General features: G+C 59.2%; 1 protein-coding gene across 6 annotated transcripts in view; it reads left to right on the top strand.

Moving 5' to 3' along the window:
* TOGARAM2 (TOG array regulator of axonemal microtubules 2) overlaps window positions 1–25,121 on the top strand; it is a 60,882-nt gene that overhangs the window by 18,229 nt on the left and 17,532 nt on the right. For 3 of the 6 annotated variants that reach the window (XR_016229513.1, XM_051839897.3, XM_089326616.1), the window contains exons 5-17: window positions 2,060–2,229; window positions 2,847–3,037; window positions 8,147–8,193; window positions 9,708–9,877; window positions 11,125–11,275; window positions 12,155–12,316; window positions 15,580–15,733; window positions 16,354–16,459; window positions 17,173–17,408; window positions 18,907–19,065; window positions 22,246–22,363; window positions 22,716–22,810; window positions 24,201–24,417. Coding sequence is in view for 3 of the 6 variants with exons in the window: in XM_051839897.3 (XP_051695857.3) it covers window positions 2,060–2,229; window positions 2,847–3,037; window positions 8,147–8,193; window positions 9,708–9,877; window positions 11,125–11,275; window positions 12,155–12,316; window positions 15,580–15,733; window positions 16,354–16,459; window positions 17,173–17,408; window positions 18,907–19,065; window positions 22,246–22,363; window positions 22,716–22,810; window positions 24,201–24,417 (1,976 nt within the window). In the remaining 3 variants the exon portion in view is untranslated. The remainder of the gene's footprint in view (window positions 1–2,059; window positions 2,230–2,846; window positions 3,038–8,146; window positions 8,194–9,707; window positions 9,878–11,124; window positions 11,276–12,154; window positions 12,317–15,579; window positions 15,734–16,353; window positions 16,460–17,172; window positions 17,409–18,906; window positions 19,066–22,245; window positions 22,364–22,715; window positions 22,811–24,200; window positions 24,418–25,121) is intronic. The other 3 variants (XR_016229515.1, XR_016229514.1, XM_089326617.1) reach the window with 3 other exon arrangements.

The raw sequence follows: 25,121 nt of genomic DNA, 5'->3' as shown, positions 1-25,121 counted from the left end.
CGAGCCCTGTGTACAAGGTGTCCCAATCAGAGCACCTGGGGTCGATTCCTGGCTGCCCCTCCTGACTCCAGCCTCCTGCTCATGCAGACCCTCAGAAGCGGTAGTGACGGCTCGAGTGCTTGAGTTCCTGCCACCCATGTGGGAGATCTGGGTTGAGTTCGGGGCCCTCCTGGTTCTGGACTAGCTCGGCTCAGTCCTGGCTGTTGCGGACACTTGGGATTTCTTGTTCTCTATCCAAAAAAAGAGCTTTGTTTGGGGCAGAGACTTTGAAATCCATGCACAATTTTTCCTAATATGCATTTTCCGTGAACTTTTCAAGGACACGTCCAAGGCTTTTTTCTGGACATTCTGTTTCTTTTCCCAAAGTTCCAAAGTTTACAAAGAACTGGGGTGGGCCAGCCCCACGTGCGGGTGGGAAGGGGCTATGGCTTCCCCAGGACTGGCAGGTCCCTCGGTGTGTGTGGAGGGCAGGTGTCTTGGCCCTTAGTACAGGTGCTGCTGCCGTCACCACCCTCCTGGAGGAAGCTGACCTGGGAGGCAGTGGTGATGGCTCACATAATTGGATTCCTGCCACCCTCCTGGGAGACCTGGGTTAAGTTCCCTGCTCCTGGCTTGAATCCCTGACCTGGGCCCATTGCAGGCATTTGGGGGTTGGGAACTGTCTCTTTTTCTTTTTTTTTTTTTTAAGATTTATTTATTTTACTTGAAAGTCACAGTTACATGCACACAGAGAGAGAGAGAGAGAGGGAGAGAGAGAGAGGGAGGGAGAGAGAGAGAGGTGTCTTCCATCTGCTGGTTCACTTCCCAGTTGGCTGCAATGGCCAGAGCTGCACCCATCCAAAGCCAGGAGCCAGGAGCTTCTTCCGGGTCTCTCACATGGGTGCAGGGGCCTATGCACTTGGGCCATCTTCTACTGCTTTCCCAGGCCACAGCAGAGAGCTGGATTGGAAGTGGAACAGCCGGGTCTCAAACCGGCACCCATATGGGATGCTGGTGCTGCAGGCAGTGGCTTTATCTGCTATGCCACAGCACCAGCCCCTGTCTCTGCTTTTAAAAAAAAAAGCAACAGTATCATTTTCCCCCCATCAGCACCGATATTTGCAAATATAATCCCCTGGGCCTCCCGCCCTCTGACGGCCTGGGTGAGGCTGCCCTGTGAGATGGGCTGGGGCTGGGTCAGGGAGAACTGCAAGTGTGGTGGCCTGTGTTTGAGAAGATGCCAAAGGTGTCCCCTGTGTCAAGGTAGCAGCACCCCAGTCACCAGCTGAAGAGGAAGAGGGGGATCTGCTGGCCCCTGTCGTGTGCTGGGCACTTGTGTGCATTCTGTGCAAGTTCTGCCATTGACTCTGTGCAGATCCATTCTGCAGAAGAGTGCATGGGAGCAGAGAGAGAGAGAGAGCGTGGCGGGCCAGGGTCACACAGGTCCTGGCCAGGGCCTGCACCTGTCACCTCACTCCCAATCTAGCGCTGACTTTGGATTTCTCTTCCCACTCACATTGCTTCTGAGCTTTCTCTTGATTGCTTTTTTCAAAAAGGTTTTATTTATTTATTTTCACTGTATTTGAAAGGGAGAGAGAGAGAGTGAGAGAGTGAGAGAGATAGAGAGGGAGATCTTCCATCTACTGGTTCACTCCTCAAATGCACACAGGGCTGGGCTCACGGGGCACACTCCAGGTTTTCCACAAGGGTGGCAGGGACCCAGCCACTGGAGCCGTCCTCTGCTGCTTCCCAGGGCCTGCAGCAGCAGGAAGCTGGAGTCAGAATGGAGCCAGGAGCTGAACAGGCACTCACCGCAGGCTGTGGGCAACCAGGCCAGCATCCTCACTGTTGCGCCCTGGCCTCTGAATTTTCAGTGGTGACTGATTGGTTCCTGCTCCTAGATTTCCCAGCAATGGGAAAGGATGCTTGGTACTTCTGGGGTGGGGGTGCAGGTGGGAGGGAGGCCTCTCTCTCGTCTGCCCGCCCCAGCACCCGTGCCCTGCTGCCATCATTGGACTCCCTCCTTTCTCTACCTCCTAGGACTAACTCATTCCCCACCCCCACCCCCACCCCCGAGCAGCCTCCCTGGACCCTGGGGGCGTTCCCCTGAGGAGCACCATCCCGCGTGCCACCGGTCAGAGGCTGCTGAGGGTGCCCAGGCCGATGCCTCCCATCCAGAGCATTCCCACCACGCCTGAGGCCAAGGAGAGGGAGCTGGACCCGCCGCGGAGCTGCCAGGGTGCCCCGGAGGTAAGGTGGTTCCCCTGCTCTCAGCCTGCCCTGCGGCTTTTCACCCCACAAGGTCCAGGACCTCTGAGCTGGGCTGGGAGGCTGCCCGGCGGGGAGGGGCTGCACAACCAGCCTGTCTCAGGCTCGGTGGTCCCTAGGCCTCCTCTGGTATAAATGCCCCAGAATTCCACCTGCTTTGGGCCTTCTGCACTGTAAGCCAGTGAGGGTGGCAGAGAGGAAAGTGTGCTGGGTTGAGACCAAGACAGGGGCCCTGGTTTCTGCTCGGGCCCTCCCTGGCTGTGTGGCCCCGAGCAGTTACTTCCCTCTCTGGGCCCTAGTTTACGCCTCTATAAGACTAGAGGTTTGGACCACGTGGTTGAAGGTCCTAGGATTTTTCTGGAATAAGAGGAATGGAAAAACAATTGCTAACAACAAAAGGGCCAACCAGTCTTCTCCTCTGGAGTGGCGAGGAAGTGAGGTGTTTTCAGGTGTCTCGGGGCTATAGGCCTGGAAAGAGAAGCCGGGGGACCCCTGCCAGCACCCTGCCCCCGGGGGGCTCCTGGGAGAAGGTGCCACCCTGGAGAGGTGCCTGGGAGGTGAGCATGCAGCCCACAGCTCTCGCCTCTCCCCGCCCCCAGGTGCAGATGTCCCCGCAGTACCTGCATTGCAAGGATGAGAAAATGCGGACGTCGACGGCAGGCGCTGTGATGCCACCCATCCCGAAGGCTGGGCTGCCTGCCAGGGCCTCCTCCTCCACGCTGGGCTCCCTTCCTGGCCCCTTGTCCCCAGGCCAGGCTGTCCTCGTGGGGCTGGGGGCCCCACGCACCCGGTAAGAGCCCCCCATCCAGCTGCCCTTGCTGTCGTCTCTCCCTCTGTCCAACAAGACCCGCTTTTGCTCATCGTGGCTCAACTCCATGCTAGGGCCAGACTGTGGGGCGCCGGGCGTGGGAAGGGCAGGAACCTGGGAGCCCACAGCCTTGGGGTAGGGAGTGCTTCTTTGACGCTTGGCTCCCGCGTGCTGGGTGTCCTGGCAGCAGCCAACAGTGTCTCAAGCCTCTGTCTTCTCCCGGGTTCCGGATGACGCATGTGATGGCTGGAGTAATGGGGAAAGCACACATGCATAGCATGGCCGCTGTCTGTTATTACTAACCCCTGTTTCCGTCTGTGCGGGCAAGGGGTTGGCTGTACCAGGTCTGAACTTATAAAGCGGTCCTTGTCACCAGGGAGGCCTGGGGAGTGATGGGGTAGCAGCCCTGGCTGCGGGGCTGTAAGTGGGGCAGGCATCACACTGCTGTCAGGCTGCGCTGACGCTGGGGCAGGTGTGTGAGTGGGTGCATGAGAGAGGTGTGCACAGGTGCTCGCAGCCTCTGACCCTGCTCGGTCAGTGTGGTCACGGTCAGGGTCCTACAGCCACTTTACGGTCCTGTGTTGTTGTTGTTGTTTTAATTTATTTGCAAGGCAGAGTTACACAGAGGGAGACACACACACACGCACACACACACACACACACACACACCCCACACACAGATCTCCCATTGGCTGGTTCACTCCCCAGATAGCTGCAATGACCAGGGCTGGGCCAAGTTGAAGGCGGGAGCCAGGAGCTCCATCTGGGTCTCCTACATGGGTGCCGGGGCCCAGAGAGCTGGACTGGAAGTGGAGCGGCCGGGACTCCAGCCTGCGAGCATAAGGGATGCAGGCACACGGCGCAGCCGTCCTACTTCTTGGGGGACTGCCTTGCCGAGTCGTCCCACTTCTCCCCATCCTCCTCCCTCTCTGACTCCCCTGCTGCTTTCGCTCTGTCCAGGTGCATGCCTGTGTTCTCCAGCGTAGCTGGGTGTGTGCACCTGCTCCTGGGTGAACGATCTCTCCACCGCCCTCGCCTCCCTACCCCTCCCTCACCTCCACACAGGTCGTGGCAGGGCGCCTCTCCTGCATCTCCCGTCTGGACCCTTGCCTTGCCTAGACGCCTCCTTCCCTCCTGGCTTTGCACCTGCTCCTCCCCTTGCAGGCCCTCAGTGGTCGGCCTTTCCATGGCTGCCCATCCTGGGACGTGTTCCCATCCCTGGACTGACCCCCGGGGCGGGCAGCTGAAGGAGGAGTCGCCTTAGTCTGACCTTCAGCTCAGCCCAGGCTACCCCTCTGCACTCTCCCTCCTGGCTTCTCTGCAGGAGCCTGCACCTCCAGACCCCTAGGATGCGTCCTGGCCTGAGCATGGCCCCTGCCCATCCTTGCATCCCCAGTGTGAGCCTTGCACCCCTTGACCTGGCCATTCTGTCTTGACTGTTGCACAGCCACACTGGCACAAGGGTGGCAGCAGGGGACGGGGCTGGGTCTGCACAGTCCCCACCACGTCCAGCCTCTGGACCACCTGCTCAGACCCCTCCATTATTTTATTTAAATTTGAATCAATGAGCTTTAGTTATTTGCATGCACTCTCTTGTTTTTGCATTTTTAAAAGATTTGCTTATTTATTTGAAAGTCAGAGTTACAGAGAGGCTGAGGCAAAGAGAAACAGAGAGAAAGGTCTTCCATCCACTGGTTCACTCTCCAGATGACCGCAACAGCCAGAGCTGTGCCGATCTGAAGCCAGGAGCCAGGAGCTTCTTCCAGGTCTCCCACATGGGTGCAGGGGCTCAAGGACCTGGGCCATCTTCCACTGCAATCCCAGGCCATAGCAGAGAGCTGGATCAGAAGTGGAACAGCTGGGACTTGAACCGGCACTCATATGGGATGCCGGCACTGCAGGTGGTGGCTTTACCCTCTATGCCACAATGCCGGCCCCTACATTTTTTTTTTTTTTTGTTATTCTGCCATGTTTAAACCTCATTCCCTTCCTTTACCTAGAGTGTAATAGGACAGGGGCCGTACCCAAGAATCTGTGTGCTCCTGCAGTGCCCAGCCTGGTGCTGGCATGGCCTGGTTCCACTGCAAACATCTGCCCATTTGCTGTCTGACCACGGCACGGGTTTCTCCCAGCAAACAGCTGAGAAGGATGCTCTGTTACCATTTCGTTCATTCATTTATCCCCCCATCTATTCACTTAAAAGCTACTAAGCACCCACTATGTGCCAGGTGCTATGGAAACAAAGCCAAAATACCCCATCTGTGCTCTTGGAGCGCACAGAGATTTACAAGTAGCAGACTGAGCCCAGTCCAGTGGGGAGCGTGGGATGGGAGGCTCTTGCCCGTCCTGGAGGGAAGCCTGGTGGGAAATGGCCTGCGTCATGCTGGGAAGGCTTCTCGGAGGAGTTTGTAAAAAATATTTTTTATTTATTTGAGAGGCAGAGAGAGAGAGAGAGGAAAGAGGAGAGAGGAGAGAGGAGAGAGGTGAGGAGAGGAGAGAGGAGAGAGAGAGAGAGAGAGCTCCCATCCTGTGGTTCTCCCTGGCTCACGTCAGCCTGATCTGGGCCAGCCTGGATATGGGAATGGGGGACTCAATTCCAGGTCTCCCACGTAGGTGCAGGGACCTGACTACTTGAGCCATCTCGAGTCTCCCAGGGTCTGCACTGGCAAGAATCCGGATTGGGGAGTGAAGCTGGAACTCCAACCCAGGCACTCCAGTGTGGGGCGTGGGCACCCCAAGTGCCATCTTACTGCTAGGCCAGATGCCCGCCCCTTCTCAGAGGAGTTCTGAAGGCTGAAGGAGAGTCTGTGAGACTCAGAAGAGGGAGAGACAGAGAGAGAAGAGGCTGAGGCCCTCCAGGAACTGATGTGGGTGCCCGTGCACCTGTATCTGCAGGGGGTGCCCGTGTGCCTGTATCTGCAGGGGGGTGTCCATGTGCCTGTATCTGTAGGGGGTGCCTATGTGCCTGTATCTGCAGGGGGGTGTCCGTGTGCCTGTATCTGCAGGGGGGTGTCCGTGCACCTGTATCTGCAGGGGGGTGTCCATGTGCCTGTATCTACAGGGGGTGTCCATGTGCCTGTATCTGCAGGGGAGTGCCCGTGCGCCTGTATCTGCAGGGGGGTGTCCATGTGCCTGTATCTACAGGGGGTGTCCATGTGCCTGTATCTACAGGGGGTGCCCATGTGCCTGTATCTGTAGGGTGTGCCCATGTATCTGTATCTGCAGGGGGGTGTCCATGTGCCTGTATCTGCAGGGGGTGCCTGTGCACCTGTATCTGTAGGGGGTGCCTATGCGCCTGTATCTGCAGGGGGGTGTCCGTGTGCCTGTATCTATAGGGTGTGCCCGTGTGCCTGTATCTGCCAGGGGGTGCCTGTGAGCCTGTATCTATGTGTGAGGCACTGTGAGGCAAGCAGGGCCGAGGGCCTCGTGTACTCAGCTGACCATGAGCTTTGTCCCAAGGGAATGTACCACCACGGGCTTTTTGGCGTGGCAGTGGCATCAGATCAGATCTAGACAGGCCACTTTGGGGACTACGGAGTGGCTTGGGCCAGGATCGTTGAGGTGGGGGTGGTTGCAGGAACCCAGGAGAGAAACCCTGGGTCCGATTAAGACAGAGGCAGGGGGTCGCAGTGGTGAGGAGGGGTGGGTGGGGCCTGGCCCAGCTGAGTGGGGGTGCTGGGCACCATGCTGGGGCTCCTGCATCAGCAGCTACACAGGTTCTGGGACCTCCATGGAGACAGGGAGAGGGGTGGGGGCTGCGGGGAGGCCACTGCTGGGCGGGTGCAGCTCGTGGGGCCCTGGGCATGGACATGACAGCTGGTTGGCTGGCGCAGGAGGGGCTCTGGCTGGAAACTGGCTCGGCTGCTGCACCCTGGCTCCCTGGGCTGGGGAAGAGGCGTAGAGCTTCTGTGCAGTTCTCCCGGGGGGCGGGGGGGAGGGGCTGGACCTCGGCGTGGAGAACTCAGAGGCTCTGATGGCCAGGGTCGCTCTGAGTTGTCTCCAGGGAAGGGGCAGTGAGGGGCTTCCTCAAAGCGGGAGGAAGGGGCCGCACCTAGGAGGAGGGGCTCACTGTCGGCTGTCTGAGCCCTGCTCCATGAGGCCACAGGGGCCAGGGTACGCACAGGGGCTCCCCAGCTCCAGCTCCTTGGTCCCCCTCCCCAGCCAGTCCTGTTAGCACGGTGGGCAGGGGCAAGTTTCCGTGGCCCAGACCTAGGTCAGGGGAGCCATACCCAAGAGGCTGTGCCTTTTCCAAGGGTGGCCCCGAGTCCTGGCTGCCCAGGCCCCGTCTGAAGCTCAGTGCCTCAGTGTACCTGGGGTTCCCTGACCTCCACAGCCCCCTAGGATCAGGGTCTTGCTGGCTATTCTGCGAGTGTCCAGGCCAGACCGCAGGAGGTTGTGTTCGGGGCCCTTGGCTGTGGCCTTGCTACTCCGTCCCCGTGTGGGTCCCCGGCCCGCAGAGCTGGTCTTCCTGGAGACCTAAGCTCCTCAGAGTCTCGCCCACACGGGGCCTCGTACTGCGCTGTGGAATGAGTCAGTGGCGCTTGTCACCTCAACAATCATAGTTCCAGCCAGTGCCAGGAAGGTCCCCCTCCCTTCCTGCACTGGGACTGAGTTCCAGAACGAAGCAGTGATTTCCCATCACAGCAGGGGGCGGGGCAGGGTGGGGCTGTCATCAGGAGGAGGAGGAGGACTGTGTCGGGGTCCCGGAGCCCCTGCAGGGTAAGGCGGCTTGCTGAACCTGAACCCGGTGTTGCAACCTGGGGGGCAATTTTCCCACCTCTGCTGCAGCTGGGCGCTCTGTGCAGGCCTGAGAAGTCCCAGTGGGGGTGGCTGGGTGGGGCTTTCTCTAGGAAAGGCAGCCTGGGGAGTAGGCGGGCCCCAGAGGCAGACAATGGAGCTCCGTACGGTTTGCAGAAGGAGCTGTGTGTCCTGTAGCACTGAGCCCTGGCTGTGATCCAGGGACAGCAGCCACCTGTGTCCCCATGGTGGTGCCTCCCTGCGGGGGAGCCGCCTGGGCTCCTCACCCCCCCCCCCCCCCCCGCCAGCTTTTGCTGTTTCTCATAGAACTTTCTTCTCCTCTGTGCTTTTCAGATTGGTTCTGGAGGATGGGCCCCAGGAGAAGACCCCCAAGTCTCTGGGTATGTATCCTCCATCCTGCCCTGTGTCGTGGAGTAGGAGACCCCAGGAGAGCTGAGCGCTGGTGTCCAAGACCCCCTGTTTCACCAGCCCTCCTGCGCTGGGGGCGGCAGCAGGCTGGGGGCGGGGCGGGAGCGGAGAGAAGCAGCCATCAGGATGCCTAGATGAGAGATGGTGCCGTCTCCTCCCATGGATGCGGTTTAAATGGCGGGAAACAGGGCCAACCAGGGTAGGAAGCAAGGCTGGTGGGCGGGGCAAGAGGCTTTTAAGAAGGGCCGAGCCACCCCTTCTGGGTGTGATGATCTAACTCCGTGGAGAGGGGGCTGGGTGGGGGGAGTGGAAGCTGAGCCTTGCACCTGGCCAGGGCTGCACCTGTTCCCAGACTGGGGGAGCCCAGGACCCTGAGCCCCGGCTGCTGTACTGCAGGAGGGGCGGACGCGCAGGGCCGACTTCCGGGCAATCATCCCAGCAGTGGACCAGTTGGCCACGGGGGAGGCTGCAGCCCATGGGCCCCGGGATCAGGGCAGGAAGCTGGGCGCAGGCAGGCCTGGCACGGAGGCTGTGGCAGCTGCTTGTGTGCTGCTCCCGGGGTGACACACGCTGGCACCTGACATGTCCTTGAAGAGCTAAACCTAAGAGCCTGAGTTTGGGCAGGTGGACACCATCACCAGGTGCTGGGGACGGGGCAGGCTGTACACAGGAAGGGCTCTCGTGGGAGGGTCTGCAGCTGGGGCACCCCCAGTCTGTAGCAGTCCTCAAGTCCTGGCCCTGGCCGATTGGCCCCCGGTGGTCTGTGCCCTCTGCCCTGCTTCTGGGGGGTTCCAAGCCTCCTTCCCTGCTCTGCAGGACCCCAGCCTCCTGCAGCCCCCGAGCATGGCCCCCATCCCAGGGGACTCTGGTGTGCAATTTCACCCTAGGAAGGTGAGCTCCAAACTTAGCGAGCGGAGAAAATGAAGGAGTTTAAGGACAGCACCTTTCAGCCGCCGGGATTGGGAGCTGCACCAACAGGGGGCGGTAGCGTGGCTGCTCTGGCAGGGAGTTGGCATTTTCTGCATCACAAAAGCTGCCCCCTGTGACACGAGCGAGCGACTTGGACAAGTACTGGTGCCTTCTCTGGCTCCCTTCAGCTCTGCTCTTTCTCCCAGGCCCAGCCTGGTATAAAACGCCCCGTGGGCCCCCGACTGCTCTGCGTAGCTTGCAGTCCGCGTTAGGGTCCCAGGAAGCAGCCAGACGCTCCCAGGTGACCGCTCTGCCGGCGTCCCGTCCAGGCGCCCCCCCCCCCCCCCCCCCCCCCCCCGTCTGGCAGGAGGAGGGCGTCGGGCCTCACACAGCCCGGTTCCCGCCTGCCCTGCTGTCCTGTGGAGCCCGTGGAGCCCCGTCTTTCCCCACCAGGGAAGCGCTGGGCAGAAGTGAGGGCTGAGGCCTTAGGCGGTTAAGCTGCAGCAGGCACAGGGTGCAGGGCCAGCCCCGGGGGCGCTGGGGGTCCTCAGCTCCCTTCCTGCTCTTGTCTCCTCAGTACCCAAAGCTTTGGCCCCACCCATCAGAGACGGGTCAGCCACCGCCTCTCAGAAGCCGGCCTTGACTTCATCGCAGTCTGCTCCCGCGCTGACAGGCTTCTCCTTCAGCTATGCCAAAGAAGCCCACCCCCTGCGGAAACAGGAGGACCCCAAGGAGACCAGCACTAAGGTACCTGGGAGGCCAGGGGAAGAGGAAGGCGGGGTCTGAGTGGACCCCTGCTGAACACCAGCAAGTTTTTAAAATACGCAGGTGTGGCGCCCCCTAGTGGACAAAGGGAGTTGAGCAAGGAGAGCCAAGGCAGCCTCCTCAAGTACTTACGGCCCAGACCCTGCGGAGGGATTTGGGGTGGGGTTTGAGGAAGGGAAGAGAAGCCTGGATGGGGGTGGGGTGGGGCTGGGTGAAGGGAGGAGCCCGAGGGTTGCTGAGGGGCGGGGAGGGGGAGGAGGAAGGCTGGAGGCGGTGACACTGGGGTCAGAAGGAAGCAGGTGTGGGGACGGCTAGGGGGTTAGGTGACCTTGAGTTGACACCGGTGGCAGCCGGAGCCCGGGAGGCTGACAGATCCCTGGAGCTTCTAAGGTGACCTCGGGGGTGGCTTCCTCCCTGGGTTGGGGTGAATCCAGTGGAGCCTGGACAGTGTCTTCTGTGGGGCGCCTTGCCCGGTCTTGGGGGCAGAGATGCCCAGAGGCCTGCCCCGCGCGTGCACTGTGTTGGAGACAGGCTCAGTGAGGGCATCAGATCCTGGCATAACAATAAAGCTCCTTGCAGCTCCCCCCCAGCCCCCTCCCCAATGTGGGCAGATTCCGGACCTCCTGCCACCCCCTCCACACCCCCTGCAGCTCAGCCTCCAACTTCCCGTTTGTTATTAGCTGTCTTTCATCTTAAGGAAATTCTTTTTTTTTTTTAAAAGATTTGTTTTTTATTTATCTATTTGAGAGATAGAGTTACAGTGAGAGCAGAGACAGAGAGAGGTCTTCCATCCACTGGTCCACTCCCAAAATGGCTGCAAAGGCTGGAGTTGGGTTGGTCTGAAGCCAGGAGCCAGGATCTTCTTCCTGGCCTCCCACACAGGTGCAGGGGCCCAAGCACTTGGGCCATCTTCTACTGCTTTCCCAGGCCATAGCAGAGAGCTAGATTGAAAGAGGAGCAGCTGGGACTTAAACTGGTGCCCATATGGGATGCCGGCACTGAAGGCGGATGCTTAACCTACTACACCGCAGCGCCGGCCCCGGAAACCAAACTCGTGCCACGTCCCCCTTCACATCCTCTCCGGAGTCCACTCCAGCAGGGCCCAATCCCCACTGAAACTGCGCCCGCCGAGGTCACCATGACCTTCACATTCCCGAATCTCAGTCCTCAGTCCTCGAAGAGGGAGAATAGGTGGGTCCCTAAGGCTAACGGCCTTGACCTTGTGCCAGATCCACGTCACCATCTCCAAGTCTGCCCAGGAGAAGATGCGGCTGAAGCAGATGAAGGAGGCGGAGGCGTTGCGGAGGGCCAAGGAGCCGGAGCCGGAACGGGCGCTGGCGTCCCAGAGCCTGGGTTCCCGGGGCACCGCAGTGAAGGAAGGTACTGGGGCTGGGGCGGGGTCCCTCGGCTGTGGACACTGCCTGGCCAACTTCTTTTTAAAATTAATTATTAGCATTATTTAAGGATTTGCTTTATTTCTTTGAAAGGCAGAGAGAGAGAGAGAGACGGTGGCGGGGGTGGGGGGGGATCGTCCATCTGCTGGTTCATTTCCACAAAAGAGCTGGTCCGGGCTGAAGCCAGGAGCCAGGAACGCCATCCATTTCTTCTATGTGGGTGCAGGGGCCCAAGCACTTAGACCATCTTCTGCTGTTTTCCCTGACCATTGGCAGGGAGCTCCGTCAGAAATGGAGCAACCGGGAGTTGAACTGGCCCAATACGGGATGCTGGTGTTGTAGGCAGTGGCTTAGCCAGGTGTGTCATGTGTTGTAACCTATTGTTTTTAAATTTTATTTTATCGTCCATCCTCTGGACTTACTCCTCAAATGCCTGCCCCCAACAGCCAAGATTGGGCCAGGCCAAAGCCAGAAACTTGGAACTCCATCTGAGTCTCCCACGTGTGTGGCAGGGACCCAAGTATTTGAACCATCACCACTGCCTCCCAGTGTGTGTATTTGCAGGAAGCTGGACACAGGGAGTGGAGCAGCTGGGACTTGAACCAGGCACTCCACCATGGGATGGGGCTGTGCCAAGGCGAGGTTTAACCATTGCACAAAATGCCTACCCCTGCTTGGCCAACCTCGGAGGTTGAGGGCTCTGTCCTTCAAGACAAGGCCGCCTACAGCTCCTCACCTTCCCATCCTGAGACTGGACAGGGAGCTGCGTTTGCTCTCCCGGAGCCTGCTGATGGGGCTGTGTCTCCAAGGGGCCTCCGGGGCTGGGGCGGGCCGAAGTAGCTCAGGACTCTCTCTGCCTCCACAGGCCTCCTTCCACTCCGGGGCAGCCGGACGCAGTCCGTGCCTGCTGGGATGAGCAGTGCATACAGAAACATGGGCATCGCCCTGAGGAAGCGGGCCAACCGGTCCTCACTGCCCAGCATCCTGGTCAGCAAGCAGGAGCCCAGCTTCGCCCGCCACGCTTCAGGTGGGACCCAGACCGGCTGGCTGGACGCGATCCCTCTGCCTGGGCTGCCCTGGGCTGCTCTGCTTCTGCCTGTAGCCTGTGTTGGAGTAGGCAACAACCCGAGCTGGTGGTCACCTTGCCAGAAAGAGGACTGAGGCTCAGGCTCATCTGGGGACCAGGCTGGGGACCCAGGACATCACGCCTGGAATCGTGGGTGGCTGGCAGGCGTGGCCGGCTGGTGCGGCACGTCCTAGAGTCGTCCGCAGAAAATAGCATGCATAGGGAATCTCTCTCGGGTAAATAGATGATTTTTTAAGTAATTCTTTGTTGACCGTCAGGAGAAGAAGAGGAAGACAGGCAGATTCAAATCCAGCTTCCGGGGAGGTGGTGAGAGTTTGCGAATGCTGGATTTTTTCTTATCTCCTACAACCTAACCTGTCTGAGACCTGACTTCTATGCACTCACTCACCCACCCACCAAACATGCTCGGTTTTAACTACGAGACACAGATGACAGACAACACCCGCTCGAGAGCCATCAGCCAAAGCCTTAGTCGCCATGGCCACCTCCACCTTGGGTGACCTTGGGTGACATTGAGAAGAAGAAGGGAGGGGTCTGGGCAGACCTTTATTTCCCACCTGTTGCTTTGTAGTGTGTGGGGCTGGGTGGGGCTGCTCATAGCCTGGCATTGGAGGGTCCTACAGTTCCATGGGGGCACCTCAGGGGAAGTGCCAAGGGACAAAGTGGGGACCCTGTTCCCTGTCCACCAGAGGAACTTCTATTTTGTCTTACCTTTTTATACCCTGGGCATACATGCAAGATTTCATGTGAAAAGATTTTGCTACTGTAAAACTTTTTTTTTTTTTTTAAGATTTATTTATTTTACTTGAAAGTCAGAGTTACAGAGAGACAGAAGAGGAAGAAAGAGAGAGAGAGAGAGAGAGGTCTTCCATCTGCTGGTTCACTCTCCAATTGGCCGCAACGGCTGGAGCTGCGCCGATCCGAAGCCAGGAGCCAGGAGCTTCCTCCTGGTCTCCCATGTAGGTGCAGGGGCCCAAGGACTTAGGCCATCTTCCAGTGCTTTCCCAGGCCACAGCAGAGAGCTGGACAGGAAGTGGAGCAGCCAGGTCTCTGGCGATGGGATGCCGGTGCTTCAGGCCAGGGCGTTAACCCACAGTGCCACAGCGCCGGTCCCTGGAAAACTTTGGAAAACCGTCCACCTAGTTGAGAGCGGGATGTGGTGGACATCGGTGGCCGAGCAGAGCATGATTTTTGGCACCGTCCCTAATATCCACTCACTTCCTTTTCCAGCCCTTCTGTCCTTTAGACAGCGCTAGGCAGAAAGTCTTTCCTGTGTGCTGATATCTTCTAACAACGCCCCGGGGAGCTGGCTGTCATTCATTGCTAGAGTGTTTCATTGTGAGTGTAAATTTCTCCCATACTCAGTGACAGATAATATTAGTCTACCAGTTACGGCAGTGACATCCAGTTCCCTTGAAAATAAGTTTATTTAGGATTTGAAAGGTAGAGAGCTGGCAGAAGGCAGTTGTGAGAGTGGGAGCTGAACGACTGATCCTGGGAAATACTGCTCTATCTCCACCCACTGATTCTGCAGGCCGCAGAGCTGAGACCCAGAGACACAGGCTCACCCAGGGTCACCCAGGGTCACCCAGGGTGGAGGTGGCCGTGGCAACTAAGGCTTTGGCTGATGGCTCTTGAGCGGGTGTTGTCTGTTACCCGTGTCTCATAGTTAAAACCAAGTGTGTTTGGTGGGTGGGTGAGTGCAGAGAAGTCGGGTCTCAGCCGGCACCGTGGCTCACTAGGCTAATCCTCCACCTTGCGGTGCCGGCACACCGGATTCTAGTCCCGGTTGGGGTGCCGGATTCTGTCCCGGCTGCCCCTCTTCCAGGCCAGCTCTCTGCTGTGGCCCAGGAAGGCAGTGGAGGATGGTCCTGCTTGGGCCCTGGGAGACCAGGAGGAAGCACCTGGCTCCTGGCTTCGAATCAGCGCGGTGCTCCGTCTGCAGCAGCCACTGGGGGGTGAACCAACGGAAAGGAAGACCTGTCTCTCTGTCTCTCTCTCACTGTACACTCTGCCTGTCAAAAAAAAAAAAAAAAAAAAAAAAAAAAAAAAAAAAAGGTCAGGTCTCAGACAGGTTAGGTTGTAGGAGATAAGAAAAAAATCCAGCATTCTCAAACTCTTACCCCCTCCCCGGAAGCTGGATTTGAATCTGCCTATCTTCCTCTTCTTCTCCTGACTGTTTACTAGAGAGAGATTCCCTATCCATGGCTTTACTTCCCAAACGCCTGGGATGGCCAGGGTCAGAGGTCAGGGGTCTGGATCCAGGAGCTGGGAACTCAACCCAGGTCTCCCACGTGGTGGCGGGAACCCAGTTACTGGAGGCATCACCACGGCCTCCCGGGGTCTGCACAGCAGGACCAGAGCCAGGAACTGGACCCCGGCGCTCTAAGTGGGGGGGGGGGTGCTGCAGGTGTCTTTTTTTTTGGACAGGCAGAGTGGACAGTGATGAGAGAGAGAGAGACAGGTCTTCCTTTGCCATTGGTTCACCCTCCTAATGGCCGCCACAGCTGGTGCGCTGTAGCTGGCGCACCGCGCTGATCCGATGGCAGGAGCCAGTAACTTATCCTGGTCTCCCGTGGGGTGCAGGGCCCAAGGACTTGAGCCATCCTCCACTGCACTCCCTGGCCACAGCAGAGAGCTGGCCTGGAAGAGGGGCAGCCAGGACAGAATCCGGCACCCCGACCAGGACTAGAACCCGGTGTGCTGGCGCCGCAAGGTGGAGGATTAGCCTAGTGAGCCGCAGCACCGGCCCAAGGGTGCAGGTGTCTTAACCAGGCTAAGTGCAGGCTCCCTGGTCCGAGTTTTGAATAGCAGCTCTATTGTCCTGTGGAGCCCTTCCCTGTTCACGTGGAAGGATGGGGAGTAGGAGGAGGGGGAGAGGCTGGTAACACGGGTTCCGGGTGGGAGGGCGGTGAGTAGGGAGGGCTTTCGTGACTTGCTCTCTTGGCCTCACCCTTGCCACAGATAGGGCAGGACTGGAGGTGGACCCTGGCCAGTTCGCTCATAATAGTTGGGCCGGCAGTAGCGGGAGTGGAGAAAGTCCACAAAAGGCCCAGCATCGGGTGGTGCCTGTGCTGTCGGGCTCAGTGCCGCGGGCTGGTCTCAGCGTGGAGGGCTGGGAAGGCCTGGACGGGGCGGCCGCTGGGGCGCTCGCCTCTCTACCTGGGCGAAGCCTGCTGGTTCTCTCTGCTCTGTCACTGCAGCCAATTCCCTGCCCGCGGTGCTCACTCTGGGGTCTCCCGAGTGGGAGGAAGAGGAGGAGGACGTGGATGGTGGAGCCCTCAGGGAGCTGCGGCCTCTCTCCAATCCTGAGCTGGGTTTGACGGACGCGCTGCAGTGCCTCGGTAGCAGTGACTGGTGAGGACTGGACCCGGCTCCGTCCACGCGCACTCCTGCCCCCAGCCCCCGCCGGCTCCCTCCTCTCCCAGCCTGGGCTCTTGTACCATGGAGGGATGAGTGTGTGTGTGTGTGTGTGTGTGTGTGCACGTGCACATGTGTGGGATGTCTCCAGCTCCCATGTGAGCCCTGAGCCCTGTGCTGGCCGTGCCAGTGCCAGACATGACACGTGAGAATTCCACTCCAGGACCTGGGGCCTAAGCGAGCTCACAGCCCCTTATTTCTGTAAATCACAGGAATCTGCTCTGAGCTGGGGGCGGGGAGGGGCACATGACCTTAGCCAGGAACAAAGCAGCAAGTGTGTGGGAGCACCCTCCATCCCCCCGTTCACGCTCCTTCTCTCCAAGGCACAACTTTGTGTCAAGGCCCCAAGCACGTCCTGGGGTGGGCTCCATGGAGGGCCGTTTTCTGAGCCGTTATGGCTTCAGGACAGGGTTACCCCAGGAGGCCTTGCCTCCGAGGCCGGGACCCCCCACCCTGCTGTGGGCCGAGGGGGAGGCAGAGGCGGGGAGGGTGAGGAGCAGGTGCCCCGGCCTGCAGAGGGCGTGGGTCCCTCCCTGCCCACCGGCCTTGCTTCTCAGGCAGGTGAAAGAGAAGGGCCTGCTGAGCGTCCGGCGCCTGGCGGCCTGTCACCCCGACGTCCTGGCTGGGAGGCTGCACGACGTGTCCCTGGCGGTGACGGGGGAGGTGAGGCCTCTGCGCAGCCTGTGCACCGCGCCCCCGTCCGTCCCCGCCCTGCCGCTGCCCCTCCCAGCTGCCGTGCGTCACTTGGCAGCCATGGAGGGCCCAGTTGTTCCCTGGAACCCGGGCATCCTTGCTTATTTCTGGGTGAGAGGTAACCACCCATTTCCCAGACCCAACCACTGAGGGCTAGGTTTTCCTTATTTGTAATCTTCGGGGTCTGAGACAGAGTGTGCTGCTTCTCTGTCTGTACCACCTCTTACCCCCCGGGGAGGGGAGGGGGGTGGTGTGTCCTGGGCCAGGTGCATTTCCCAAGGCCTTTCACTCGCCAGGGCTGGCCGGGGCTGGGCCAGGAGAGGCAGCACGAGGCACCTGACTCATTCCATCAGTGCTCGGCTGGGGAGTGGCACGTGCTGACACCCGGCCGGGGCGGCTCCCCCATGGCTCTGGATGCCCGCTCTCCACTCCTCAGGACAGCTGGGAAGCTCCAGTGGGGCGTTTTTTGCAGAAGCTCTCGGCAGCCTATGCGTAGCCGCGTTTCCTGCGGTTATTGATATGGTGGGAGTCGCGACTGTGCTGATGGTGCAGGCAGCTGCTCTCCCCCGCGGCTGTGGGACTCACTTCTGGGCCTGGGCTGTGGGAGGCGTGGTGGGAGGAGGCGGCGCAGCTCCTGAGCCCCTGGCCAGGTGGGTCACGGAGAGCTCCCTCCTCTCTCCAAGGTCACCAACCTCCGCTCCAAGGTGTCCCGCCTGGCCATCAGCACCCTGGGGGACCTCTTCCGGGCCTTGAAGAAGAATATGGACCAGGAGGCTGAGGAGGTGGCCCGCTGCCTGCTGCAGAAGATGGGGCACACCAGCGAGTTCATCCAGAGAGCTGCCAACCGCTCCCTGGGGGCCATGGTGGAGAGCGTGACCCCGGCCCGTGCCCTGGGGGCCCTCACCTCTGCGGGCATCTAGTACGGGCTGCTGCAGCCCCCGGGGTGGGAGTGTGAGAGGAGGAGGGGCGAGCGGCTGCGCAGGGTCCCAGGGGTCGGAGTGCAGGAGGTGCGTCCCCCGCCCCCCCAGGCTTCCTCACCAGGACCCCCCGTTTTATGTGCCAGGGAGCGCAGGAAGTGGCTGTAGCAGCGGCCACCCAGGGACAGGGCTGTGGGGCTCCTCCCCTCCCAGGGGAGCCCCACTTCTTTCTGATGAAATCGGGGCTGGTGAGGCGAGCAAGGTGCAAAGATTTAACCCTTAGGCTGCGGCTTGCCTTTCTCCACCCGTCCACCCTGAGCAGGCAGCCACCGTCCCGAGGCCCGAGGCGGCTCAGCAGACCCCAGGGCCTGTCAGCAGAGCCTGGCTGATGGGTGGAAGGGGGAGAGCTCTAGAACTACACTACACCACCTGGGTTCACAGCCTAGACTGTTCCTTCACAGCCTTGCGCCTCAGTTTCCCCACCTGTATAATGGGCACACTGATGGGAGGAGTCGGTGAATGGATTGGTGAAAGAGCCCTTGGAACAGGTCTGCCCAGCATTCACTGGGTGCTCCTGTGGCTGTGACCCTCTTGGGAGCGGTTCACCCTCCTTTTCCTCTGGGTTCTTCCCTTGGCCTCTGCTTCCTCACCTGCAAAATTATGGCACCACAGTAGCTCATGGGGCTGATGTAAGATAGTGGGCTGGGGTCAGTGCCTGGCACGGGGGAGGACGAGGCAGCCGACCAGGGGCAGGGGCCTGCACTGGAGTCTGCAGGGGTCCTGGCTCAGATGCCACTCTGCTGGCCCCCAGGCGGCGCTGAGTACGGAGAGCTCTGATGCCCTTCTGTGCTCCACCTGGCTGGGGGCTGTGATGGAGAGGCCCTGTTGGAAGGAGGTGACCCTGATGGGTTTCTCTTATCAGAGCCCAGGGGGCACTGTGAAGGTGATCAGTCACCCGTCAGCCCCTCTCCCTTCCTTGTTTCAATTCAGCTCAGCAGAAACACAGCAAGTGCCTGCTGAGGGGGGGGCACGTGTGGGGCTCTAGGGGTGCAACAGGAGCTCCCAGGGAGCAGGCAGCCTGGTGCAGCTGGACTCCCCAGGGCCAAAGGCTGTGCTGTCCCAGGGGAACATCTGATGCCGCGCCTGGGGCCGGGGACGGGAGAGGAGGTGTTGAGTGAGTAGGAAGTTTGTAGGTGGAGGAAGGACAGGGACGCGCAGGTGGACAAGAGGAAGATGCGTGCCCAGGGGGCCTCGGGGCGCGGAGGACGGCCGCGTCTCGGGTCGCCGCTGTTCTTCCCGCCCTCGCTGCTGCTCTCCTCTCCTCTTAGGCAGGGAGGGCTCCTTCCTTGGGGATCCCCCTTCAGCCTTCCCAGGACAGATTTCAGAGCTCATGGCCGGCACGGAACGTGGGCCTGTGATTGTGGGTCCACGTGTGCCACTCTGGGGACCCCCACCCCCCTCCCACGCCTGACCCTTGGCCGTGGTGACGCTTGCTTTCAGCCACCGAAACCCCTTAGTCCGGAAGTGCACCGCTGAGCACCTCTCCGCCGTCCTGGAGCAGATAGGCGCTGAGAAGCTTCTGTCGGGGACCAGGGACAGCACGGACACGCTGGTGCACAACCTGGTGAGGCTGGCCCAGGACTCCAACCAGGACACCAGGTAGGGCAGGCCCGGGGCCTGGGGGCAGATAAGGCAACAGGCAGCCCTGTGCAGTCCAGCTCCCCCTATCTGTGCAGGGACCGTCAGAGGGACAGGAACTGTGTCTTCTCCAGCTGTCATCCATCTCTCTCTAAGGTCCTGTTCAGGGAGGGTCCCGTACGCCCTGCCTGCACGTGCCTTCCATTCCCCTCCACCCGCTGCAGTGTGGCTCTCCTCTCCCCCAGCCAGTGCCACGACCTGCCAGTCTTAGAGAAATTGATTTAATGAGCATTCTCTTTGCTATTCTCACTACCAGAGTGAGTGAGAAAGACTAGCTCCCCTGTTATCTTGGAGCTTGCCTCCTAGCTGGAGGAGACAGGACATAAAGAAGTGGTTAGGATAATTTTAGATACAGATAAGAGATCTGGAGGAAAAAGCCAGGGTGCAGTGATGAATGGGATGGGAGCCTGGCAGAACTTTTTGAAAGAATGATGCTTGAGTTGAGAAGAGAATTTGGGTGTGAGATCCCAGGCAAAGGAGGTGGCACAGTGACCCCTGGATGGGGACAAGCTTGTCCAAGGAGCAGGTCAGTGCGGGGACGGAGCAGTGGGATGCGGGAGAGTGGCAGGTGCACCCACAACGTGGAGGGCTCCGAGGGCCTGCTCCCACTGTCGGATTTGGGCATCTGTTTGGATGCGAGTGAGGCTCTTGCTCCATCTGTACCACTGCTGGGGGCAGAGAGAACCCGGCCGGGCTCCAGGGGCCACACCCACCTGCCCTCACGCCTGCAGGTGCTCCCAGAGGGTGTGTGCAGAACCTCCCATCTGTGCCCCCGACCCAGTGGGGAGGTCTTGGCAGTAAGCCCAGATCCAGCGTGGGACCCAGGCCCCTCCATCCCCACCACCCTGCCACCACGTGGCGCTCTCTACTACATGACGGGTACAAGTGCTGGCTCAGTGTTGTGTCCAAGTACCTTCACCCTGCCAGTGTTTCTGTCTCTGCTGATCAACCTTTTGATTAAAAAGCAATCTCTGGCTGCCCAGGGGAGGCCGGCGGGTGGGGGAGGGGCAGGGGCTGGCGCTCCGACGGGGAGGAGGGTACCAGGTGGCTTTGGGTGTGTTTTGAAGACACAGCCAACAGGATGCGGGTGAGGAGGGTTTCAAAGAGGACTCAGGTTTTGCAACCAACCCCAGTGGGAGCAGAAAGGAGCGGCGTCGGTGGGGAAGCCGCCTGGCTGCTTTGTCGTTTTTAGCAGGGGGACGGAAGTCGGGATCTTCCGTCTCTCCGGGCGTAGCGTCTGCCTCCAGTCTGATCTTCCCTCCCTTTCGGTGACACTGGCTACACTTCCTTTCCCTTCTTGGAACCCAGTGCTTCCTGTTACCACGACTGCACCTCCTGGCCCTCTTTATCCCTCTGGGGCCATTTCATCTCTCCACCTGCCTGTGGTCTGCGTGGAGGTGGCTGCCCGCACGCCTTTAACTTGCCGTGGCTCCAGCCACGGGTGGGCTCTGATGCCCGCCAGCCTCTCCCTGCAGCTCAGACCCTCACTTGGGCATCAGTGCCTTATCTTTCACACCTCCACGGGACCCGTCAGCAGATGTCCTACAGTCATGTACAGAGTAAAGCGTCCCCTAAAGGAAACCCTTGCCTTGCTTGAAGGCAGCGTTAATTACCAAGTCACCCAGGATGCTAAGTGGGCATTCCCACACTTTAGGGAGTCTAAGACAAGTGCATGTTTTTTAAAAAAGATTTATTTATTTATTTGAAATTCAGAGTTACACAGACAGAAGGAGAGGCAGAGAGAGAGAGGTCTTCCATCTGCTGGTTCACTCCCCAATTGTCTGCAACTGCCGGAGCTGTGTTGATCCAAAGCCAGGAGCCAGGAGTTTCTTCTGGGTCTCTCATGCAGGTGCAGGAGCCCAAGGACTTGGGCCATCTTCTACTGCTTTCCCAGGCCATAGCAGAGAGCTGAATCAGAAGTGGAGCAGCCAGGACTTGAACCTGTGCCCGTATGGGATGCTGGCACTACAGGCGGCAGCTTTACCCACTATACCACAGGGTCAGCCCCAAGCGCGTATTTTTGAAGTCAGCGTGTATCTTGCAATCAGAGGCATCTCAGTTGCTGCTGTGTGGGCAGCCACTGTAATTTGGGCTTAACTATGGGCATATTTGCACACTCGGTCATTGTTGCTCATAGTATAAACTTCTGAATTGAAGTTCGCATTGAGGGAACTGTACTATGAGCCTTTGCTTGTCAACTTTTGGTTTAAGAAGTCATTTTGCATGCTCTGTGGAGAACGGCTGAGTCTGCTGTTTAAAATGTCTCATTAATATTACACTATTACCTGGTGTTGAAATGAAGGTTACTGCATCTGAGAAAAAAGCAGGGACACAGCAGTGAGCGCCATTAGACATCAGTGAGGCAAACTCCTGCTCATCGTTTGAGTCCCAATGCAAGGCCCACCTCTGTTATGAAGCCCTCCTGGATTTCCTCCCCCGCCCACCACTGTTCTTGGGGAGAGTTGACCTCTCCCTCCTGTGCTGCTGTCCAGTTGCACCCTTCCTCAGACCTCCAAGTGTCCCACACCAGAAAAAGGTCAGTACATTTTGGTATAGCCATTCCACGAAACACTGTGTAGCCATTAACAAGGATGCTTACGGGGTGGTCATTTGGCATAGCAGTCGGATCTCTGACTGGGATGCCAGGGTTCTGGTTCCACTCCTGCCTCCGGCTTCCTTCTGATGTGCACGCTGGGAAGCGGCAGATGGGGGCTCAAGTACTTGGGTCTCTGCCGCCCGTGCGGGAAACCTGGATCGAGTTCTCAGTTCCCTGCCCAACTCTGCCTGCTGGGGCAATGACCCAGCAAGTGGAAAATCTCTCTCTGTCTGTCTCTCTGCCTTTCAAATAAATACATAAATAAAATAAATAAAAATAAAGGATGGTTCCAAAGAGCTTTACATGGTGTGAGGGGATGGTTAATAATGAAGCAAGGAGAAGCTACCTGTAGATGCATTCTGATCTCAGCTAAAATGGAACGTGCGTAGACTGTCTGGGTAATGGGGTTGTGGGTGATTCCGTTCTTGCAGGGCTGATCTGCAACGGAAGGCCTGAAGCAGCCTCCCAGACTCCCTTGCTGTAACTGGGAGCGCATCTGCTGTGCATCTGGTGGCTGTTTGCTCTTGCTCTCTCTCCGATGGCAGGTTCTACGGTCGGAAGATGGTGAACATCTTGATGGCAAACGCTAAGTTCGATGCATTTCTGAAACAGTCGCTCCCGTCCCACGACCTGCGGAAGGTCATGACGGCCATCAAACAGCGGGTGAGTGGGGGTGGGGTGGGGTGTGATTGGGTGGGGTATGAGTAGTGGGGTGTGATTGGGGGTGGGCGGGGTGTGTGGGGTGGCCGTCTCTTGGGCTCGGTGCATCAGAGCCAGGCCTGGCAGCCGTTGAGTGGGTCCCAGATGGCTTTGACTTTGTCTGCCACTCCTGACTGCCGGGACAAGTGTGGCTTCTGTCCCCTGTGTGCACACTTGGCCTGCTCCTCATTGCTTCTGTTCCTTGAGCCTCCCTGGGCCTCTACCTCCGTCTGTTACGTGGGAATTTTGACCAGGTGGGAGGGGCTGTCCCCAGGGGCTGCTCCTTTTGGTTCATGTTCTGTCTGCATTTTTCAAGGGAACAGAAGATAATGATGAACTTCCAGCTGCCAAAGGCCACAAGGTGTGCCGGAGCCTGGTGGTGTCTGAGAACGGGCTGCCCGGCGAGGAGGGGTATGGCTACTCTTGTCTCTCCAGGCTCCGTGTGCAGGATGCAGCCGACGGAGGCAGTGGGCTTGCCCATGGCCAGCGCTGGCTCTAGAGTGGCTGTGTGAATCTGTGTGGTAGCTGAGACCCGGTTGGGTCTGCCGTTCCCAACCACGTCTCAAGGAAGCCAAACTGAGGGTTGAGGCGCACCTGCCAGCAGAAGCCGGTTCCTGCCGAGCTGGCCGAGGGGGTGGGATTCCGCTCCTATGGGCAGGGCGCACTGTCTGTTGGGCCTTTGTGTGAGTGGAGCATCTCTCCACTCACTTTTCCCGGCAGATTCTTTCACCACCATGGTGGCCAGCTTAGGACAAGTTCAGAGGCAGTGCTGGAGCTAAGGCAGGTGGGAAGGCAGGGACTAAGTTGGAAAGCAAATGGGAGTCCCACAGTCACTCTGGGGCTGGAAACTCAAACCCTTCTGTAGTGTCCCAGGAGGATCAAATCTGCACTCCCTGGCAGGACGCCAGGGGAGCCCTCCATCCTCCCTTGCAGTAGAATCTCCCGATCTCCCCAGTCGCGTTCCCTGCCCCTCCACATGCTCTCTCCCTGCCGTGCCTTCTATGCCTAGAACACGCCTGTTGAGTCTGCAAGACCCAGTGCCCCCCCCTTTCTCCCAGAAGCTCCCCTGGTCTCAGGGTGGGCATGCTGCCCCTGCTCTTCATACCCCCATCAGCCCCTCTACTTCTCTGCCTCCCATCGGTCTGTGCACCTGTAAGGCAAAGCCCGTGCTCCGCATCTCATTGCTCTCTGCCCAGCACAGCTCTCGGCACTCAGGAGGCTGAGAGTGGACTCGGAGTGATTGACACAGCGCATGGTGATGAGCTCTGTCCCTCGGGCCTGGGGGCAGGGCACCAGCTCATGACCCAGGCTCTAGCTGGGGGTGGGACTGCTCTGTAGGGGTCCAGGTGGAGCTGCCCTCACCCTGGCTGGATGGGCATGCGAGCCAAACACAAGAGGAACAGGCTTCTCCACGCTGCCCCAGTTACGGGAGGAGTGTGAGCGGGGCCTTGCTCCCTGGCTCAGGCAGAGGTGAGCACCAGGCAGGAAGGTGGGCATGAGCTCCACGCCCCGCACGCCCCCCGTCCCTCTCATTCTTCCGGTGTCTTCTGCAAAGGGGCGAGACGAGGCAGGGAGCAAGCCCTGTCCCGTGACCAGGGGATAGGTCCCCAGGCCGTCATCTTGTCCCCTGGCTTCCAGAGACGTCCAGAGCTTCCAAGGGGGACTTCCAGCGCCTCCAAGCAGTAGGAGGAGAAGTTGGGGGTGGACTACACTGCAGGTGACACTGTTGTGTCTGCCTCTCCTGCATGTGGGAGGGGCCGTGGGACAAGAGGCGTCTTCATCCTCTGGGTCTCTTCCCCAGGGGTCAGACGCTTCCTCCACACAGGCTCAGCTCCAATGGCCCGCGACTGGTGGGGCCGCGTTCCTCTCTGAGGGGCGGCACGGAGCGGGTGGAGCAGCTACGGGAGCTGACGCGGCTGCTGGAGTCCAAGGAGTACCAGTCTCGGATGGAAGGCGTGGGGCGGCTCCTTGAGCACTGTAAGACCAAGCCAGAGCTCATCACCGCCAGCCTGGTCCAGGTGGGTGCCACCCGCCCCTCGTCTCTCTCCCGTGGGTGCAACTTCAATTTGAAAGACTCAGAGGAGGGTTGGGCATTGTGCTGGTCTCTTGAGATGTAAGGAGCTCAGTAAGTGCGTTCTTTCCCGTTGGCCCTTGTGATGCCAAAAGAGTACCTGAGGGGGCCGGCGCTGTGGCATAGCAGGTAAAGCTACCTATGGAATGCTGGCGTCCCATATGGGTGCCAGTTCGAGTCCCTGCTGCTCCACTTCTGATCCAGCTCCCTGCTAATGGCTTGGGAAAAGCAGTGGAAGATTTGGGCCCTTGCTACCTGAGTGGGAGTCCTGGAAGTTCTTGGCTTCTGGCTTCAGCCTGACCCAGCCCTGGTAGTGCTGCCTTCTGGGGAGTGAACCAGTGGAAGGAAGACCTCTCTCTCTTTCTCTCTCTCTGTAACTCTCTCTCTCTCTCTCTCTCTCTCTCTCTATATATATATATATATGTATATGTATATATATACATATTTTAAAGACTATCTGAGGCAACCAAGGGGCCAGGGCATTGCTTCCCACTGGGCACTGTGGAAACCTCTGAGATGTTCTGAACCTCTCATCCCTCGGGAGGACTGATGGAAGATGGAGGTGGAGGGTGCTTGGCTGGGCCCTTGGGTGCCTCTGGTTGGTTACCTGCATAATGCTTGGTCGGACAGGTGAGGGGCTGTGATGCCTGG

The sequence above is a fragment of the Oryctolagus cuniculus genome, chromosome 2, assembly GCF_051225735.1.
Source record: "Oryctolagus cuniculus isolate XC-2025 breed Fujian yellow rabbit chromosome 2, ASM5122573v1, whole genome shotgun sequence".
Lineage (NCBI taxonomy): Eukaryota > Metazoa > Chordata > Mammalia > Lagomorpha > Leporidae > Oryctolagus > Oryctolagus cuniculus.
The sequence above is the reverse complement of the archived record's forward strand: the minus strand, read 5'-3'. Positions and strand labels throughout refer to the sequence as shown.